This window comes from Antechinus flavipes, chromosome 5 (assembly GCF_016432865.1).
Source record: "Antechinus flavipes isolate AdamAnt ecotype Samford, QLD, Australia chromosome 5, AdamAnt_v2, whole genome shotgun sequence".
NCBI lineage: Eukaryota > Metazoa > Chordata > Mammalia > Dasyuromorphia > Dasyuridae > Antechinus > Antechinus flavipes.
In genome coordinates this window covers 274,863,745-274,885,757 of record NC_067402.1, presented here as the reverse complement: position 1 = coordinate 274,885,757, position 22,013 = coordinate 274,863,745, and the positions used below count along the sequence as shown (strand labels likewise).

Here is a 22,013-nt window from a genome sequence, read left to right as displayed (position 1 = left end):
AGAGGTAAGATTGGAACCTAGTTCCTCTTGATAGGGTGCAGCTTCTAGGGGAACTATAGCAGTAATCCTGAGATCCCCTAATCTTAGAGTCCTGTTGTTCTAACAATCTGTCTGTCAATGATTCTAAAGTCTTCTGGCCTTAGGATAGTCCTATACATTTTGCTGACTGTCAGATACACAATCTGTCAGTCACTGATAACCAAGTTTCTGAGACCTCAGTTTTACCTCTGGGCCATAAAGTTAGCATGTCAGTAATATGAAGAACTGGATAAATTTGTCTTCTTGCTCCTGGTTCTTTGCTAAATCCTTTTAGAACTTAGCTTGCTTCAATTGGCATTACAATTACAATAAACTTTGCCCCTTGACTAGGAGATGGGTTCAAGCCTGTAAATCCTTTTGAGACACTAGATCCCAATCTTTTGTAGTCTCCTTTTGAACCTCAACACTCTGATTCCATAGCTTGTAGTCTTTCAGCTATAATCCACTTTAAGTTCTCTTTTCACACTCACAACTCCATCCTTGTATACTTAACTGTTCCTCTCCCAGTTTTATCCCTGCCCCAAATATTTAAGAAATGAACGACTAAGTACAAGATGGCTCAGTGGCCCAAACTTACTTTTGTCCAGCCTCTCCTTGGCCTGCACAAGGTCCGTATTTGTAAGCATAAACCAAGCGAGGGATGAAGTCTGATGTTATGGCTATGACAAATGCATTTGTGATTACAGAGAGAATCCCAATGCCTTCAAGAATTCCATACCAGATTCCTGTGCAAAAAAAAAAAAAACAAAACAAAAACGGTATTTTATTAACTATAGGAACATCTCTTAAGCAACAAGCCTTTCTACCTCTCAGTTATATCACATTGCCTGTTCTGATTCTTATTATTATGCAAATACAAAAGCCACATCTCTGCCCTTAAGGAGCTGACAGTCAATTAAAGGAAATCTAAATTTGTTGAGAAACAATTTCTGCTGCAGCCTTCCCTGCTTGTAGGTCCCCATTTATCGTTCCATAAGACAAGGGCAGCCAGACAGGCCTTTTATTCTCCGAAGGAGTCCTGGACAAAGAGTCAGCACACACGATGAATAAACTCCTCAGGATCTGACGCTCAGGCAAAGCCCTGGCCAGAGACAGCTTGGTAAAATCTCATCCAGTTGAGTGGGCAGCCAACAGGCCATGCCGGTCCATTATCAATCCATTATTAGCTCCACAGTCTGAGCCAAGAACATTAACAGAGGAGGCTGTCCTTGTTTGGGATCCATTCTTGGATTTCATAGGTGTAGCCAATATTTCTCAACCCTAAATCCCATTAACTTCCAAGACAAAAGGTTATCCTCATGATTGAAAAGCCTGAATTTAGGATCTCCATGGCCACTGCCCAGAGAATTTACAATGCCCCGGGGCATTCTTTTTAAAACCACGGGAAAAAGGGATTGGGGATGGAAATCTCACACCAACTATTCTAAAGAGAATTGAGATTTTATTTGGAAAAAAAAGGACACTAAGATTGAATTTACTAAGAAGCAGGAAAGCATATCTACTGTAAACGTCTTGCATGCCCTTGGTAATTTATATATTGTCTCCTCCAGTAGACCATAAATTTTATGCTTATCAAAGTTTAAAATCACACCAAGATTTTTGGAACATCATATATTAAGTATTTACTATGAGCCAGTCAGTCAACAAATGTTTATTTAATAAGCCTTAATCTAGGCAAACTCTGCTAACCGCTAGGAAGATAAAGGGGGGAAAAAGATCTCTGCCCTCAGGCATCTTACATCCTATTGGGAAAGACAATATGGAAATAACTAAGTACCTGCAAGATATATACAGTTATCACTTTTCCTGTTTCTTAATTCAATCAAATGTCAAATGGTTTCTTTTTTAAGCCATCAAGAAAAAAAAATGGCAGCAAGACTTGGAATACCTTGTTGATGATTCTTAGCCAACTGAATGAGGAAAGTCTTAAATGTCCCAATGACAGCAAGAGTTCTTCTAGACCAACCTTTTTACTAACAACAATAATGACTTTGTAAAATGTTCCAAAGTCTGCCAGTTAAGGTGCTGGCTTATCCAGCAGCCTTTTGAGGCAGCTATCCCAAATATTATATCCCAAATATATCTTTCTGTTTTAAAGATGATGAAATGAAACTTGAGACACAGGATTTCTCAAAGCCACATTATTAGAGTCAGAAGCAGAACTAGAACCCCAGACTGTCAGACTCCAAGTCTAGTGTGCACAGAAATAAAGAATTTAAGAAATGGAAAAGATAGTCTAGCCTTCTAGGTCAACCTATTCCTGAAAGAGAATCCCTTCTATAGCGTGCCAAACCAGTGGTCATCCAGCCTTTTGTCTAAAAGATCTCCAAAGACAGGAACTCCCAAGGAAGTCCATTCCACTTCACTCTTATTGTTAGGAAGGGTTTCCTGACAAGAAGCCTACATTTGCTTCTTTGTAACTGCTATCTCTATGTCCTGTTTCTTCCCTCCGAGTCCAACAGAACATATTTAATCACTTCTCCACGAGATATTCCTTGCAATATTTGAAGACAGCCACTATTTCCTCTCTGAGTCTTTTCTCTTACTTTGTCCAAGTGAGCTACTTCTCACTTGGACAAAAAATAAAAACATAGGCAATCCCAGATTCATTCTCAATCCATTGTAGAAAAATCAATATCCATGGAGTAGGTTTTGCTATTTTTATTTTGATTACTTTTTTTTTTTAAACATGTTTAACATATATTGGATTATTTGCCATCTAGGGAGGAAGTAGAGTGAAGAGAGGAAAAATTTTGGAACAGAGTGCAAAGTTTTGCAAGGGTCTATGGTAAAAAATCATCCATGAGTATATTTTGAAAATAAAAAGTGGTAATAAAAAACAAAATATAAAAATATATCTTAATTACCAGTTGGACAATCACACAAGTTCTCCCATTCACACACATTTCTTGGCTCACCTATGTCTTTGGCTCTTGAAGCTAAAGGCCGCCTCCACTGCGTCACAAATTTGTACGCATCCAGTCGGATTTCAATAATGTTGTTCAGTAAGGCCAGGAGCGGTGCCAGGGGGAAGGCTGCGACAAAAATAGTGGTGAAGCCAAACTGTAGAACTAGAAGAGGGAACGGAAAAGATCACATATGTCAGTCTTCAACCCTCCCTTTTGGAAGGCTTGGGTCTAGCAGATGCCAGTGTTCTTGATATGAGAGCCTAGGGGAGATCTTTTCCCAGTGGGCAATTTAGCGAGCATTTATTAAGCACCTACTATGTGCAAGGACCAGTGCTGGGGATAAAAAACAAAACAAAAATGATCTCTTTTTAGCAAACTTCATGGAGTTTCCATTCTGTGGAGCAGTATAATTTCAGGAGATATATAGAAATAGATATTTGAATTATAGCTCCTCAAACTAAAGCAACTAGTTAGAGATTTGGTGGTAGTGGGGAGAAGGGATAGTCAAGCTCATTTTTAAAAAATCATCCATGCAAGAGGCAAGTAGTTGTTGGAATGACCTTTCCCTTTCTACTTGTTTCACTGTTGGGTCTTCTCAGCAATCCAGTCGTGATGAAACAATGATTAGTAAGAAGGAGCTGATTTATCATCTGGAAAGAAAACTCGGAAGGTGGAGGGGATCTATTTCTCACAGTGAGAACATACATATAAAGAAGAAAAAGATTTTTGGAGAATAAAGGCCCTTGGAAGACATGTCTCCATGACAATAACAGCTACATGAAAGATGGAAAAATGTAGTTAGATAACTGCTTGTTTTTGGTCTACATGACACCAAAAAAAATGGGCTTGATGGAGATGTTTCCCAAACTAAATACTGGTAAGCCATCTGAATCCACTATAGCAACCAACCGTTTTAGGGCAATGTAGACAATCGAGTTCAACATTTAATTGAGTCTGCTCATTTCTCAAGTGTTTTTAGGCACTGTGCTAAGTGTGAGCAATGGAAAGATGAACGAGACATGGAACCTGTGCTCAAGATTATGATCTAAAAGGAGGGTTAGAGGATATAATATGAACATTAATAGCTATAATTTCTATTTGCCAAGAACATCAAAAGAAGTATGCTCAAAGGGCTATGACAAATTTGAGAAGGAAATGGTTGTTTCCAGCTTTGAAGATCAGAAGATCTTCCTGGACACCTTGAAAAAATGGATTTCAACCAGCAAGGATTGCGAAGAGAAAGATGAAAGGATAGTTCTATATATTGGAGGTGATGTGAACAAATGCACATGTACAGGAGAAGTCAAGATGGAGGGAGGGTAAATGGTCTAATTTGGCTAGCATGTAGATTTTGTAAACAGGCTGCAAAGTTGATCTGAGACCAGATTGTGGGGAGTCTTGGAAGATAGATTAAGAAGTTTACTTTCTGTTTGTGAGTCATTAGAAACATAAATTAGATAGAGATGGTGGGGAAGAGATAGGAACACCAACTAGGAGGCTACAGCAGTCCAGGAAAATGGATGAGACTTTAACCTAGGTAGTCACAAGAGAGAGAGAATAGAAAAGACATAAATATTACAGAAGGCTTGGCTAGGATCTGATGAATCCAAAGGGGGATGATGGGGCCATTAACTGGAACGGAAAAATCAGAGAGGGGCAGGTGTGCAAGCTAAGATGGTAGGTGGATCTGGAGGTGCCAGCAGGTCACCAAGGTGGCATGATTTAGTCAATCAACGAACATTTATTAAAGCTCTCTGTTGTAAGGTACCAAGCTAAGGGTTGGGGATAGAAATAAAAGTGAAACTTGCCTCAGGGAGCTTGCATCCCAATGGGAGAAACAACAAATAAACTTATGAAAATAGGGAATCTATGCAAAATGAAGAAAAGCTCACACTCACATAAACAATCTGAGTGAGGGCCACCTAGTCCTACTCAAACCTGAAAAGGAACGTCCTGTATAATGTACCTGACAAGTAGTTTATCCAGTCTTGGCTACCAACCTGCCTTCTGATGCAGCCCATTCAATTTCTAGAAAGCTTGGCAATTTTTTTTCCTTTATCAAACCTTGGATTTACCTCTTTGAAACTCTGACATCTTGCTACTAGTTCTGCCCTTTGGGGGCCAAACAATGAGCCTGATCTGTTGTCCTAATGACAGCCCTTCAGAGTCTTGGAGAATTTGCCTTTTCCCTTTTGCGCCCCATAACTTCTCTTTTTCATGGGAAACATTAGATGTAGAGAAACATTGGGTCATAGATCAGACTTAATAGTGAGAAACTTTGAGATCACACTCAACTCTCTCAATTTACAGATAAGGAAACTGAGACCCAGAAAAGTTAAATGGCTTATTTGACCTGGTAAATGGCAAAGCTGGGATTCTGTGTCCTTGAGTTCAGTGTTCCTTCTACTCCCCTATGGTGCTAGCCCATTTTGTCTAATTCTCACACTAATTCTCATATTGCATGGCCTTGAAGCTCTTCACTTTCCTGACTGCTCTCCAGCTTATCAATATCATTTCTAAAATGAGGGACCCAGAAAGGAAGTTACTTTCACTGAAACACACACCTAAATTTCCAGTCCTCTTAAGATTTAAGTTTTCTCTTTCCAGATATTCTGGTTTGTCAGTGTCCTCTTTAAAATAGAAGAACTGAGCATAACACTGAGTGTGTTCTGACACCTAGATCATCACCTTTCTTGTTCTTAGCATTATATCTCCATTTTGGTTTGAAATCTAGTTTTTGATGTCAATATCTTTTGCTAGTAACTTGAAATTATGTGAACTATGTAAAATATTTTAAAGAAAGCTTTACTTACACATGGACTTCATGCATAAAATGATAAAACTAGAGAGTTCTGAAATTATAATTTGGCCAGATGTAGGGAAATCTCTGATGCACATTGATTGATATTTCATCTAATTGCCCTGACATATTTTTGAAAGCTCTGAATAAATTTTTATGAAATCTGAGATATTTGATCTATTTTATACTACATGATAAATGGGATTTAGATTTCTGTCTGCCAACTTGAAATAACATGATAGCCAAGAAAGTTTTCAAATGGACAAAAATTTCTATAGTTTTTACATTTTTATGAAAGCTGGGGAGAACTTTGAGAGAAGCTACAATTATAGACTCATAGAAATAAAATTTAAGACTTGGGAGGCTTCTAGTCCAACAGCCTCATTTTATAGATAAGGAAACAGACTCAAAAATATTAAGTGACTTATCCATGGTTGTACAGCTCAAAGATGGAATTTGAACCAAGGGCTTTTAGATTCTAAGTACAGAATTTGCAGTTTTCTCGCCAGAGATACTGGAGTGGTTTGCCATTTCCTTCTCCAGTTCATTTTTATATGAGGAAACTGAGGCACACAGGGTTAAGTCACTTGTCCAGGGTCACACAGCTAGTACGTGTCTGAGGCCGAATTTGAACTCAGAAAGATAAGTCCTCCCGATACCAGACCTGGCACTTTGTGCCTTACAGGTACCCCGAGTATCCTAGTACTACTTAGCAGAAAGCTCAGTTCCTTCCCCTTTTAGATTTAAATCCCAAAAGAGCAATGGCTGTATTTCATCTAACTTTGTTTCTCTCCCAGTGCAGAGTAGGTACTTATTGACTGCTGAAGAATGAATGTTTGAATAGATGAGAGCAAAATGAAAAGGAATAAGCAAAGTGAAAAAAAGTAATTAGAATGTATCCATGGGCATTCTTTGAGTCGTCTAAGAAGCAAGATATTATGGGAAGCTTCATAGACGTATGTTTAATGATATAGGGAATTCTCTCTACCAGTGCTGGTTGATAACAAAGTCACAGAAAATTATCTGGGGGCTCACCCAGGTTCCCTCAGCCAGGAGGTATCAGAGGCAGGAGTAGAAGTCCAGGTCTTCCTGGCTGAGACCAACTATCAATCTGATAGGTCAAACTGCCTCCTAAATATTATATAAATTTAAAAAGGGTTAAGATTGGGTCTCACTGGACTATAATGGACAAATGAACCCAAGAGCATAAATTATAGTGGCTTGAGATTCATCATAGTAATACACTTCCATTATGAAAAGAGAAATAATTGTTTCTCTGCTTTGGCTACAGGAATTTCTCTTTAGGAAATAAGGTTTTCTTGGTGCTAGGAAGAAAGAAAAGTGCTGTCAGTATTCAATGAAAACTATCAACAACCCTCCTAGTGCTTAGAATTTAAAATCAGAAGATGACGTGTACAGTGATGAACTGACGTAATGACTTTTCTTCCTCAGTGTCCTCAGAAATTCCAGGTGCACCGTTCCCCTCCCAGCTCATTTCCCATCAGATACCTTGACTCCGCTCAGAGTTCAACTCATTGACTTCATGAGGCTTTGCCTAGGACCACCACATTAGCACAAGTCCCAGCCTTGCCACCCACTTACCTTCTAACCTACTCTCCACACTAGAGGCTTTGCCCTCACTTCAGTACTCTCCTTGCCCCTTCCCCCATGGGCTTTCCAGCCCCCATTATGGACTATCTTCCCCTATTAGAAAGATAGTAGGGATCCTGCTTTCATGTTCATGTGTTCACAGGGTTTAGCATCTTAAATGCTAAGTGGCAAATAATAAGCACTCTTCTTTCCTCTTCATTTCCTAATTCTCTTCCTATTTTTTCCCTTTTCTTTTTCTTTCCTTCCCTTCCTTTCCTTTTTTCCTTCCTTTCCTCCTTCCAAACCTGATACTCTGTGCCTTATAGCTACTCTGAGTATCCTAATACTACTTAGCAGAAAGTTTAGTTCCTCCCCCTTTCAGATTTTAAATCCTGAAAAAGCCCTGTTTTTCCCTTTCCTTTCTTCCTCCCCTTCATTTTCAACTTCTTTGCTTCTATTCATATATCCATCAAAATTTTTCTTTTTTATTGAGGAGGAAGAAACAGTGCAGCAGTACCTTCAAATGACTTTGTTCTATTAATAAACTGCATTAATTAAATTCTGAATAAATGTTCAATTTGATTTCAACTTGACATTACATCATTCAGGCATCTTGTAATTGAAACTCTAAAAACATCAGCAGATATTTAGTGCAGAAGCCATCCAAAAAACATTACATATCACTTGGATTTTACTACTGTCTACTACTGTCCCAAGAGATTTAGTTGTATTTTTTTTTAAACCAGGAAAAGTATTTTAATTGGGGAAAGCTTTTAAGATGCATTCTCATTCTCAATTTAGTCTCTTAGAAAGAATTTTTCCTTAAATGTGAGATTAGTCTATTTTTCTTACATTGATAAAAACTTTTTTTCCTTTGGTTTGCTATTTTCTGATAAGTCATTTATTTATGTTCTCCAGTGACTCTGAAAGATGGGAACATCTTACACTTTTTGGAACACTCTGAAACCTGTACACTTGATGTCAAAAACAAATTAATCAGATTTTTTTCCCTTTGTGTTAAATTGTCTGCTCTTTTTGCTATGGTAAAAACACAAGAGTTTTTTAAAGTAATAATCCTAGAGATCTGGAGCTGTAAAAGACCTCAGAGACCACCTAATTCAAATCCCTCATTTTACAGATGGGGAAACGGAGGCCCAGGAAAGCGAAGCAGACCGAGGTCGTTGGGTTGAGAATGGAGGCAGGCTGTCTGCCTCCAGGGGTCAGTGTGATTTCCTCTGTACCAGGGTGTGGAGCTCCTGTGCTTGATTAGAAGCTCCTTGGGACAAGGGCCATCGCTGGTCCCATTGGGCACCCCTGGCAACACTTAGGATAGTGCCTTGCACACAGTAGGTGTTTGTTTATCATACTACCATCAAATATCTTTCCAATGAGAGGAGTAGATTTAGATAAGAATATCCCAGAAGGCTAAAATTTACATTTAACAAATAGGCAAAAGAACTTTTCCATACTCATTTCTAGGTATTCATCAAAGAGCCCATAAGCATTCATGGGCTGCAGGTTATAGTCCCTTTCCCATTGTGGGAAACTGGTTTTTCTCTGTGTGCCTTGCTCTTGACGGACTTTTCTCCTGGTCCACCAGTTCTGAATTAACCTGCATGACAAAAAAAATCAATTTGGGAAAAAAAATTCATATTTATAAATGACTTCCAGTGACCAAAGGAGTCACCATATGTAAACACAGTAAAAGGAAAAACTGAAAACTGAAGAATACGTTCAAGACAAGGGAAAGGAGGACCTGGACTTTGGGCCCACGGTGACGGCAACACCGGTGACCAACGAGTCACCCGTGGCGGCAGCTGGCTGTTGTTTACGGGATGCTTTGTGGACAGTTATTGGCCCTGGGACATAATTATAACAACTAGACCTGAGATTTCTTTCATTGGCAGTTGGAATTCTGAGTGGCCGGTGGTGCAGTACAGAGTACTGGGCCTGGAGTCAGGAAAGCCCGAGTTCAAATGCCGCCTCAACTAGGGATTAGCTCTGTGACCCTGGGCAAGTCACTTAACCTAATTCAGCCTCAATTTTTTCATCTCCAAAGTGGGGACAATAACAGCACCTATTTCCCAGGGCCGTTGTGAGGATGACACTCACAAATAACTTTGGGAACCTTAAGAGGCTATATAAATGCTAGTTATAATTGTTGCTATTATTATGACTACTACTGTTACTAATTTTACCAGCGCAGACCCACATCTGTTCTGCAGCTTAATGTCTTAGAGGGTCAGTGTCCACCTCCCAGGTCATACTTGGGTTGTGGAATTATTTGGTATGTTTGTTGTCCCTGCCAGGTTTCTTGTTGCACTCCCTATGGCCAAACAAGGTCCCCAACCTTAAAGATGAGAAAACTGGTGTCCGAAGAGGCCGTGACTTGCCCGTGTGAGGCTGATCCAGAACTGAAGGCTAGCCCGCAGGAGGCCAGAGCCAGGACGTGTCCCACCAGCCCAATGGGGAGCACCAACAATAAGCCCTTTTTGGTTTTCTGAATAAACAGAATGAGCCTAGTTGGGTAATTCCTCAGATTTTACTATTCCTGCTCTTCCCTTTCTTGCTGCACGAGGGCCATGGGCCATCAATGGAGAGGGAAGTATGTGAAGATCGGTGAGGTGGTGGGCTGTGAACGGGTGCCAGGGCCTGGAAGCACAAACACCCGAGTTCAAATGTGGCCTCGGACATTCACTAGCCATGTGATTCTGGGCAAATCATTTCATATCTGCCTCAATTTTTTCATCAGTAAAATAGGAATAATAATAGGACTGATATTGCAGGATGAAATGAGATAATTATATAGCTCTTTGCACAGTTCCTGGCACCCAGTAGACACTGTATAAATGCTAACTATCATTATCACCTCCCATCATTAGTAGTGTCTGCATCTCTTAGCTTAAACCACTTATTAAGACATCAGGGTCAACTTTCTACCTGTAACCAAAAGACATAAGGACAATACAGGTGGGGAATCATTGCTTCACCTGAGGGACACGTAGCAGAGGAAGAGGGTGGGATGGCTGCAGGTAGGGGACAGGCTGGGGAGGTGAATGGTTGGGAAGAGAGGTAGTGAGGCGGGCAAGGTGGTTGCAAAAATATCATGAATAAAAAGCCCCATGAATTCACTGACTTTGTAGTAGATCTCAGGTCTCAGTGGACTGTTCATCTTTTGGGTCTGTTTTGTTTCTTTTGCTTGCTCTCTGAACTCTTCCTCACCCCCATGTTCTCAGAGGATCTTAGACCTGGAGCTAGAAAGGACTTCAGAAGTAACCAGTCCAACCACTTCATTTTATCAACAGGAAACCGAGGCCCAGAGTTTATAACTCTCAGGTTAGGAGAGTTAGTCTGGGACGCCTAACTGCAGTGATATTTTTGAATTATTATCTGTATTTTGAAAAGAATTTCCATGATGGGGTTTTAAATAGAGAAAAAAATTACTATAGTTAGTCATCTAAAACGGGCTTCCTTATTTTTGACCTTTTTTCCCCACCTTGGTGCCTTAGAATCCGGAGAAGGAGAATCTAAGGGCTTATAACAAGGGACTTGGGGGATACAAGTGAAGATACCAAACAACTTCCTGACTTAGGAAGGGCTGAGGAGGTGGGGGTGACTTTCCAAGCTCATCCGAGCCTGTTAGTGGCCCAAGCATGGGAGTGGGGGAGGAGCGGGGAGAAGCTCAGGGGGGTCATAACATCTTGATCATTACAGGATGTCCCAACACAAGCCAACAGGAGTGGGAGGCAACAGGAAGAGTACCAAGCAGTAGATTTATAGCCCTGTAAAATTAAGTGGCTAAAAGCTAACACAGCCAAATTAAAAGGCTTTCCTTATCTAATAACAAAGAGCTCATGATAAAATACAATGTGTGTCCACACGTGCCCCCATAGACTTGTGTTATTTCTGCTTGGAGGCATATGTTAAAACCAGTGGACCGTTCATCTTCTGGGTCTGTTTTGTTTCTTTTGCTTGCTCTCTGAACTCTTTCTCACCCCCATGTTCTCAGAGGATCTTAGACCTGGAGCTAGAAAGGACTTCAGAAGTAACCAGTTCATTTTATCAACAGGAAACCGAGGCCCAGAGTTTATAACTGATTTGCCCAAAGTCACACAGGTGAGATTGGAACCCTAGTCTTCTGCGGGGGCAACTTCAGAGTTATAAAATGATCCTCTTTCCATCTCTTCCTAAACAGCCGCGGGAGTTCCTGGGCCCCTGCACAGTCTTTCTGCCACGAAGTTCCTTAGTGTAGAATGAATGGCAGGGGGTGGGGACCAAGGTGGGGCTCACAAGTTCTCCCTCTACCAAGTTCTTTGCACAAACTTTCCCAGCCTATCTGCTATTTTAAATATCACAATCATGGAAGACAGGATGGTATAATACAGAGTACTGGCTGGGATGTCAGAGGGCAGTGCTTAGCGTATAGTAGGTGATTAATAAATGTCTGTCGACTGACTGACTGACTGACCGACCGACCAGGGTACCCTCCTGGTTCTGTCTGTCTGAATCCTCATTTCCTCATCTTTGGAACAAAGCAGTTGGACTACATGACCTCCTGGGTCCCGGGCGGCTCTAAATCGATGATACCAGACAGTGGCCACATACAGCCTTTTGGCCATCAAATACCCTAGAGCAGGATCAGATCCGGTCCCTCCTGTCCCCAAATCCCGCCATCTCATGCCCATTTTCCCAGTGCAAACACTGAGGCTTGGAAAGGCTCAGTGAGTTTGCAAAGTCTCATAGCTAGTGAGGGTCAGAAGCAGAGTCATGGGTTTTGAGCTGAAAAGAAGGGTGGGGGACATTTCATCCACTTTTGACGCAGGAAGAAAATGATTCCCAGGGCGGCAAAGCGGTTTGTTAGTGGTCACAGGACAGGGAACGGCTGAGCCAGGATTCGCATCCGGGTCTCTCCTAGCTGCCAGGACTCCCTTCCCATGCTACCGCGATGCCTCCGGCCGCTCTGGACCGAGGCTACCACCGAGGGTCCCGCCTTCCCCAACCCCAGGAAGCGCTCCCCGCCTGCCCCACTGGCAGCTGTCGAAGGCCTCGGCCGCCCGTGCAGGCCCCGGGCCCTACTTACGGGTAGCCAAGCTCCATGAAGTTGTTCCAGGTCTGCTTTAGCACCATGATAATGCCCATTTGCATACAGAGATCAATAAGGCATCCGCTAGGGTGGCACTGCAAGGAAGCAAACCCAGAGGCCATTAGACCGGAAGCCCCCAGGGTGGGTCTGCTTCTGCCTCTTTTTGTGTCCTGGGGCTTAGCTTAGCGCCCACTGAGTCATGTTTGACTGCTCGGGACCCCACCGGGGTTCTCTTGGCAAAGGTACTGGGAGGTTGCCATTTCCTTCTCCCATCCATTTTACAGATGGGGAAACTGAGGGAGCAATAATGACTCATCCAGGATCACAGCAAGTGTAAGAGGCTGGATGGGAACTCACGAGGATTAGACTTCCTGGTTCCAAGCCCAGTGGACATTTATATGTTTACTGAATGAATAAGGAGAGGAGGAGGACGGAGCTCATTCCCTTCCTGTCTCCCTCCTTCCTGGCCCTCCTCATCCTGTCTCAGCCCTGGAGGTGGAGGAGGGCCAGGATTACACTGTAGCAGTGATCAGATATCAGGATCAGAGAATGAGCTGGGGAATTGGGGTTATATGTAAATAAATAACAATATATACATAAAACATTTTCTCCCTATAAAATCCTATACCTACATACACAAACATATGTCTGATTAAATTAGCATCCTCTTTATTCTTCCCTCCCTTGCTTTCCCCTCTGAGAGTAAGAATTCCTAGTTAAATCTCTGCCCAAATCAAGGATTTCCCTCCTTTCCCCACGATGTTATTTATAAGAAGGCTTTAGAAAGTTAGGTAACATGCAGAGAATACAGACCTCCTCTAGTCTCCACCTGTTTATCAGCCTCAGATAAGCACCTGGATGTCCCGTAAACCTTTAACACAAAAGACCACGTCAATACACCGCAGGCTCGCTCTGTTCCTGCTTGACACAGCCTAGTTCCTTGTTCAAAACAAATCCCTTAAAATGATGGCGTTACATATTTAACATGTATTGGTCAACCTGCCATCTGGGGAAGGGGGTAGGGGGAAGAGGGGAAAAATTGGAACAAAAGATTTGGCAATTGTCAATGCTGAAAAATTACCCATGCATATGTCTTGTAAATAAAAAGCTATAATTAAAAAAATAAATTAAATTAAAGAAAACAAATGATAGTGCTCCAGGGGAGTCAGCAACAAATTCCCTTTTTCAACAAGGAGAGCAGAGTCCCCAGCTGTCCTAGAACTTGGTTGCCCATGGGCAAACAGATGGGCTCTCCCTTTTTGTTTCCTTCTCATGTTCACTATTTGGCATCTGGTACAATAAAGTCTCCGGACTCCAGAGCAGACGTACAGCTTGGATAGGGGGTATGTATGAGCGTGTGTGGGCCCTTCCCTTAGAACAGTATTATTATTACTACGTAAGCTACTGTAAGAAGCATTTTTATAAGACTTAGATAAGATTTAAGTTTCCTATTTCCTTAAACAGGCTCTCTAGGGCAATATCCTTCACTCCTGGGAAATTAAACTATTTAGGACAGAATTCCACGCTGGCTGAGCCAATAAGTGGAGAACTGATATGAATAATTGTCTTTCTCTCCCCAGGGCATCCTTCCTCATCCTTCTTTTCTGCCTGTCCTTTCCTTGTTCCTCATAGTAGTTCTTGGTTCATTTCACAAGTCCATTGTTTCTGAGCAGTTCTCAAGCTGGGAGGGGAGGTCAAGAAGGGAGGCTGCATGTGGTGGTCTCTATCAGCCCCATTCTCTGTGACTCAGTTTTTCCTGATGTCAAATCTGTCTTGCCATTTCTCTTTTTCCTCCTGATCTCTTAATAGTGGAGATTTATTCACTCCTCGTGAATAAATGGGCCTCAGACTTTGCTGGGTGACAGGACATGGGTAATGGGAGGAGATGTTCACAAATGCAAGCGAAGTGATCGCCACTTATATTGGGCATAAAAAGCACAAGTGGAAGTTCTAAATGTTGAGAGAAGACAGGGATATATCTTTAACTATGGGGTATTGGGGAGATACTTTTGGGGATAAAGATGCTTTGTGCATTCTTTTAACAGGCCAACCAAGGTTGGGGTTAAGAGGGCAACTGCTTAACTATTTTGGCACTGGGCACTGATCTGCCACACCAATAGCCTTAATTTTTCTTAGTAATTAGTCCATGGTCCTTCCTGAGAAGGATAGTTTTCCTTCCTCCCTTCCTACATCCTTCCCCCTTCCTAAATAATTTTTAATTTCTAGGACCTCTTCATCCTCTCTCAATCCAAAGGCAAAACACTCTGATGTATTCATAAAAGGGTCTTTCCAGTGATCTCTGACCTCCAGCCAGGAAGCAAAGATGGAGGAGGGCCTGGAATGACTGGAACTTGTTCCACCTCTTTGAGAATTAGAGATCTGATGGTGAAAGAGACCTCAGAGACCAGCTAGATCAAACCTCTTAATTTACCACATGACAAGGAAAGCCTGTGGAGGCCATACGAGCTGGAAAGGACATGAGCCACAGGGACCTCCTCAAAGCCGTGTAGCTGATGTGATAAAGAAATAGCCCCAAGGTCCTATCTTGCTATAACTCTATCAAAGGGATTTTCCAGCCATAGGGGAATTTCAGAGAGTATATTATCCAGTTTCTTCTTTTAGTGATGAGGAAACTAAGATGGGCTCCAGGTCAGACAGGGAACAGCAGCACTGGGCTCTAGAACTTCAGAACCAGGGCCCCTTCATTTGACCATGCTTCCTTCTCCCTCTGTTTCTAAGAGACCTCTCTGTTGTATTCTATTGTAAGACTTTTGGAGAGGTGGATTTCCTCCAGAATTCTGGTGCAAGTTTTGCAATAAAACTGGGGTAGGATTAAGCGTGGGAAGTTTGGGTTTCCCTCTGCACAAGCCCTGGATGCCTGACAGCTTAGATCCCCAGACTCTCCTCTGAACAGAATGTCACCCATGCCCCTGGCTACTCATAGAGAGGTGCCGTCTCAGCTCAGCCGCGTGCCCATTCTCTGCTCCCTATGTGGGATGAGCTGCCCGCACTCAAGTCCTTACCTTCCAAGGAAGAATGCAATGTAAAAGGTAGAGCTGTTCAGATTGACAAACTGAAAAAGAAACATTTTCAAAGTGAAGCTGTTCTCCCATTCAGATTCGGTGCGAGGCTGCTCTGTGGACAAAGAAGGAGCAGAGATTGAAAGCCTTAATCGGACCCTCCGGCCCTGCCCTCGGAAAGATCCCACCACAGCATCCCTTCCTGCTCTCAGGGAGGCTTGCTGGCTCAGACCCATGAAAGTCATTAGAAATTAATTGCCAGCTTGGTGAAACAATACAAAGACATGAAGAAAAAACTCATTTTATTAACCCATCAAAGATTTAGTTGTCTAAGGCATAAAGGGATGGTTCCATTCTTTGGATTGTCCCCCCTAGTCCTTGGAACCACACGACAAGCAGTTAGTAAATGCTGACGGGCTGACTTTTGGAGATGTCAAGTGTCGGAAGGTCTCCCTGCTTCCTAGCCCTCTCCCCCCTAGTCAGCCATAGCTGCCTCCGTTGTCTGAAGAGCAGTCTCCCTCAGGGGGAGCTGCTCCTGCCCTGCTTAGCTTCTGGCTGTGACTCATTCTGGGTCACAGCCACTCTCTAACGGTCATCTGCTAAGGCTGGGGCATATGTGAGGGGGAAGTACCTGACTTGGCCGAGTAGTTACCAAAGGACAAAATCTCAGGTTCCCCTAGTATTGAAGTCAGAGCAAAAAGTTGCCTCTGAATTTTTGTCTCTGATGCCTGGAATGACTTTCCGTCCCATTCTCATACATTTCTTTGAAATTCACTTCATGTGTCATTTCCTTCAGGAAGCCATCCCCTCATCAGGGCTTTATCTCTGCTCTGTAAACATGTCTTTATGTGCTATATTTCCCCCACCCCGGTAAAACATCAGCTCTCGGAAAGCAGGGCTAGTTTTGTTTCTGTCTTTGTATCCTGGTGCAATGTCTGGAACATAGAAAGTGGATGACACGTGCTGGATGGATGGAATTATCCCCGCCCCTCCCCTTCCCCCCATTGTACATTCCACCCTCATGGCTGGGTCTCTAGAAGAAGAGCTGGTCTCGCACCAAGTGCTAAACTGTATTCCAGGCAGGAACTCTTTCCCCCTTTAAATTGCCCTAAGTTTGTGGCTATAAAATACATTTTGAAGAATAGATTCCACCTCCAAACAGAAAGTGCAGGGTTAGTTTCACTTATCCTTGATTGCATTGTCAACTCAAGTACTTGGCAGAAAAGCTCACGTTTAGTGAAAAAAAGGTTCTTTCCTCCTTTCCCCCAATTTCTGAAGCTTAGAACAGTTCACCTTAATATTTCATTTCGGTATCATTTTTTTCAATAAGCAAAGCCCACAATATTTCCTGGAAAGCCATCAGATAAGGAAGAGGAAAGAAAATCATTTCGGTTTAAAATAATCTAGGAGGGTAGATTTTATAAGAACAGGTAGCTATTAAGAGAAGATATAATAATGACTATCACTAGTCCTGGGCCCATATTTTGCCTCTTGTCTCATAGTCAATCAATACACATTAATTAAATGCCATCTATTTGAGAGGCAATGTGCTAGAGATACCAAGTCCAAAATCAAACAGTCCCTGTGCTTCTGAAGCCAACATTCTTGTGGAAAACAACATAAATAGTTACCATTTATATATATATGTGTTGTGTGTGTGTGCGTGTGTGTGTGTGTGTGTGCACATAGGTGTGTATATGTAATATGTATATACCTAGGTACTAAGCATGAGAGGTAAGTTCCAGAGCAAGTCCTTTAGCTAAATGAGCGAAGTAAAAATATATATAATTGCTTATTATGCCCAAAGAGCTATCAAACTGTGAGTACTCTTTGACCCAGCAGTGTCTCTACAAAGCTTACATCCCAAAGAGATCATAGAAAAGGGAAAAGGACTCACATGTGCAACAATGTTTGTGGCAGCTCTTTTTGTAATGACAAGGAACTGGAAAGTGAGTGGATGCCCATCAATGGGAGAATGGCTGAATAAGTTGTGGTATATGAATATTATGGAATATTGTTGTTCTATAAGAAATGATCAGCAGGATGGTTTCAAAGGGACCTGGAGAGACTTTCATACACTGATTCTAAATTTATGTAAATATATATATAAACCAAGAGAACATTGTGCACAGCAGCAACAAGACTGTGTGATGATCAACTGTGATGGACGTGGCTCTTTTCAACAACGAGATGATTCAAGGCAGTTCCAATAGACTTATGATGGAGAGAGCCATCTGCATCCAGAGAGAGAACTATAGAGACTGAATGTGGATCAAATCATAGTATTTTTACTTTTTTTGTTGCTGTTGTTTGTTTCTTGTTTTTTTTTCTTTCTCATAGTTTATTTTCCTTTTTGATTTGATTTTTCTTGCACAGCATGATGAATATGGAAATATGTTTAGAAGAACTGTATATATTTAACCTCTATTAGATTGCCTGCTGGCTAGGGGAAGGGGGAGAGGAAGAGAGAAAAATTTGAAAAACAAGGTTTTGCAAAGATGAATGTTGGAAACTATCTTTGTATATGATTGGAAAAATAAAAAAGGTATTGTCAAAAATTAAATATAAAAAAATAAATAAAATTCCCTGCTATCTAAATTTTGTTCCTGTTTAAATACATCCCAAATGCAAACTTGATTCAATTCAAAAAGCATTTTAAGTTCCTACTATGTATGAGTGAGATAATCTCAGGTTTATATGACAATTGGCAAAGAATCCCGACATTTAAAGTCATAGGACCAGAGATGCGGAGCTGGAAGGGATCTCAGAGCCCACTATTCAGCCTTCTGAGGCTCAGGGAGGTAAAATTATTTAGGATCATAGATCTGTGAGAAGCACTTTACAGTCATTTAGAATCCAATGTGTTCATCTTATAGATGAAGAAAGTGATTTCTAAGCAGGTTGTATAACTTGTCTAAATTCACACAGGGATTTGAACCCAAGTTCTTTTATGCTAGAAACTATACTTCACCACATCACCATCTAGTGGGTTTTAGTCTATGGCAATGTCAGTTCCCCATGACTTTCTTTTTTCTGTGAAACTACAAAGCTTAAAAATACAGATTAGAAATAAAATTCATAAAATACTCTGAGCCCCCAGGCAATCTGTTGATTATAGAGATGAAAAGATTTCCTAGCCAGGGGAATTTCCTATAATCAGATATGCATAGGTTCTCACCCTTATTACATTTCTACAGAGAGGATTTTTAGCCTTTTTAGTGTCAAGGATTCTTTTGATATCAAAGCCTATGGACTCCTAGAATGATGTTTTTAAATGCATAAAGTAGAAGATATAGAATTACCGAGAAAACCAATCATATTGAAATAGTTATTTAATTGTTTTAAAATAGAACAAATTAATGGGTACCCTAAAAGGAAAATAAAACAACTCTCCCCAAACCAACTCACTCTTGTATTTCTTTCTCTATAACAACTCCCAAAGAGCATCCATGTAATGGACCTCAATATGAAGCCCAAATAAAATATAATAAAACATTCTTCTTTCTTCTTGGTTGAGAAGTGGTGTGTGTGTGTGTGTGTGTGTGTGTGTGTGTGTGTTGTATGTGTGCGCACATATGTGCAATGGGTATGGAAGATTTCATATCCTTTCAGATTAAGTCATTATATTGGTCAGTGTTGCTTACCTATTTTTCTTTGTTGGAGAAAGAGTTTAATGGGGAAGGAAGTTGGGGTAGGAAAAGGACAGGAGATGACTATGCCATATAAACAAAAGGCATTAAATAAAATTTAAAAATGTATCAATCAACATGGTTCCCTATTACCTTAGGCCTATTTAGAAATTGTTACTACCTGTTTCTTAACATAAGGCACTTTCACCCTTTACCCTGGTGAGTAACTTTGCACATCCCACCCAGCAGTGAGGTAAAGGAAAATATTAGCACTTACCTAAATTTGTCAGAAGAAGAGCAACTTTTTCATATAACTGCAAGATAAGGAGAAATATATTTCAAAATTCAGAAAGTGAAGTACATAGACCCCCAAATATAAAACTAAATAAGAAGGAGGTGATCCAGCAACCAAAGTAGTTCAAAAGAATCCATTCATTTTTATGGTGCCCGTGTTCTAGAGGGACTTTGAAGAGGTCAATAAATTCCACATCTTTTGGGCTCTTTTTTAAGGGGTCAACAACCACCTTCAGGTGGAAATTAGCTGCTATTGGTCTTGGATACACAATAGTTTCTCAGGACCATGGAGAGCTATGGCACAGTTACAGAAAACAAGCTTCAGTTTCAGAAAGTCCTGGGCTCCCATGTGGCCTCTCACATACCGTGGCCCTGGGATTTTGGACAAGTTGCTTATTAACTCAGTGCTTTAAGGCAAGTCTATGAGAAACTATAAATTGTCTTATAGGGGCCAGTCTGAGTAGTAGAGGGAGTTCTCATGCCTCAATTCCTGAGCACAATGTAAATATCACCCAACTCTTGTTGAAGGCTTACTGTGCCATGGAACTAAACTTCTCCATTAAGGGAAGCGTTCAAATGACCATCTTGCAAGATAGCCTTATGGAGAAACAGAAAGTGTGAAGATATTATAGCTTTGATCCATTCCTACATTTGAAATTGAAAAGAGAATTAAAATTCACTATCTGATAGTAGGTTGTTCTATAGAAAGAATAGAGCATTATTGGATTAGTATTAAATAGCCCTTGAGTGGTCCCAAAGAGTTTTAGGGATTCCCACTAAATTATATTGTAAAACTATTGAGATATGGGACTCTTTTTGTATCCCCAGTGCTTAGGAAAGTACCTGGCACATAGTAGGTGCTTAAAAATTTTTCACTGAGGAATTAATTGATTAGTGATTATCAGAAATTCTTGTATTTCCATTAAAGACAGTAAGAACAGAAACATATATCAGTGTATTCATTTTGTATATGCTTATATAGGGACATATTTTCCTCCTTGAGAGAGGGGATACTTGCAGGCTTCTTAAGTACAAGGACTGTCTTGCTTATGTCTTCATTTCCATAGTGTATGGCACATAGTAGGTGCTCGACAAATGCTTGTTTGATTGATATTGTAAAGTGTTTTTTCCCCTAAGTATGAACTAGCATAGATGCCTTCTAAGGCTTTGATTTATATGTGTCTGATTGCCCAAGAACTTTTGATCTATTTGAGGAGAAAAGATGCACAGAGAGAATTAGATTACAAGGTAAGCACATAAGTGCTTAATGGCTGCTTTGGTCAATAAGGGCTATTCATAGAAGTTTCATAGTGAGAGATATCACTTACTAGAAGTGTAATTAAGGAGGGATTTCAGAAAAAGTATGGATATTAAGAACAAAAATAAGGGAGTATTTATTTTCTCTCTGTCAGTATCTTATTTCTAATGATTCATTTATCCCAGAAGACTTGTTTCCTCATCAACATGTAGAGTGGGATGAAGCAGATATTGATCTGATTGTTCCCAGACCTGTTTGTCAGTCAGTGTTGGAGGGAATAGGAAAATGAAATCCCCTGATATTTGTCATGTAGTAGAAAGATACCTGTTTGTATGCAGAAACCCTAACTGACTTCTACTTTGGGAAGGAACTGAGATGCAACAGCTCCACTTCTTTTGTTGATGTAGTTCTATCTGAATTGTCTTTTATCTTGTTACAAAAGTAATCCATAAAAGCTGGTTCCATTTTCAAGCCACTGCTGATCTCCATTGATCAACCTCTCAACATACTGATACCTTGACATACAAAATTCTTTTGTCCCAAATTTTACTTCCTTAATCAGAGTGAAAGCCCAAACTAAAAATATTCTTTTCAACACAGAGGTATCAAATTTAAGGCCTGGGCCACAGATGGCCAGAACTCTGAGTATTATTACAATTAATTGGAAAATGTTTAACAAGTAAAAATATAATACAACATAGATAATGAAAATATATGGATTTTTAAATTTATATATGGCTACTGTTTCTATTTGAGTTTGATACCAATTAATTAAATGATCTCTAAGGCCTGTTAGTCAACCAATCAGTCAGCCAATCAGCTGCAAAGTATTAATTACTCAAAAAATGGTAGACATTTTGTGTTAAGAATTGGGAATACAAAGAGAAAGGTAATACTATCTCTGCTCTGAAGGAGTTTAACCATATGTTTAGAGATACAAATTCATCCCTAGAGTCTATGAGCTTGTCTTTCCTTTCTTTTCCAATTAAGCTGGTAGTTGTTGGTGAATGCTAAAATACCAAATGAAACTTGAGAGAAAAGATATTCTTCCCCCTTCCCCCTCTCCAAGAAAGCAAACCAAATCGCTCCAGAATCTTAAAACTAAGCAAAACTGGAGTCTTAAAGTTAGAAGCATTAATCATCTATTAGTTATCAAAATATACAAGATGATGGGAATTCACAACACTCTGGATGTTGGCAGTTAAGTGAAAACAATTCATTCAGTCACCCTCTAGGGACATTTTATGAATAATGCAGTGTTAACAACAGACCATTCATTGTAATTTAAGGCTGTGAAAGTTGAATATTTTTCAGTTTAGGAACACTGGCACAGATTAATCAGACAATTTAATATGATGACAAATACTCAAATTATTAGTAAATATGTAACA

The 22,013-nt window shown here is 40.6% G+C and overlaps 1 protein-coding gene across 5 annotated transcripts in view; it reads right to left on the bottom strand.

Moving 5' to 3' along the window:
• The window catches only part of ANO4 (anoctamin 4), a 392,142-nt gene that overhangs the window by 16,254 nt on the left and 353,875 nt on the right, over positions 1-22,013 (bottom strand). For all 5 annotated transcript variants that reach the window (XM_052001731.1, XM_052001734.1, XM_052001735.1 and 2 more), the window contains 7 exons: positions 19,348-19,384; positions 15,445-15,556; positions 13,235-13,292; positions 12,419-12,516; positions 8,808-8,950; positions 2,958-3,110; positions 617-764 (listed from right to left, as the gene is read on the bottom strand). In XM_052001731.1, the coding sequence (XP_051857691.1) occupies positions 617-764; positions 2,958-3,110; positions 8,808-8,950; positions 12,419-12,516; positions 13,235-13,292; positions 15,445-15,556; positions 19,348-19,384 (749 nt within the window). The remainder of the gene's footprint in view (positions 1-616; positions 765-2,957; positions 3,111-8,807; positions 8,951-12,418; positions 12,517-13,234; positions 13,293-15,444; positions 15,557-19,347; positions 19,385-22,013) is intronic.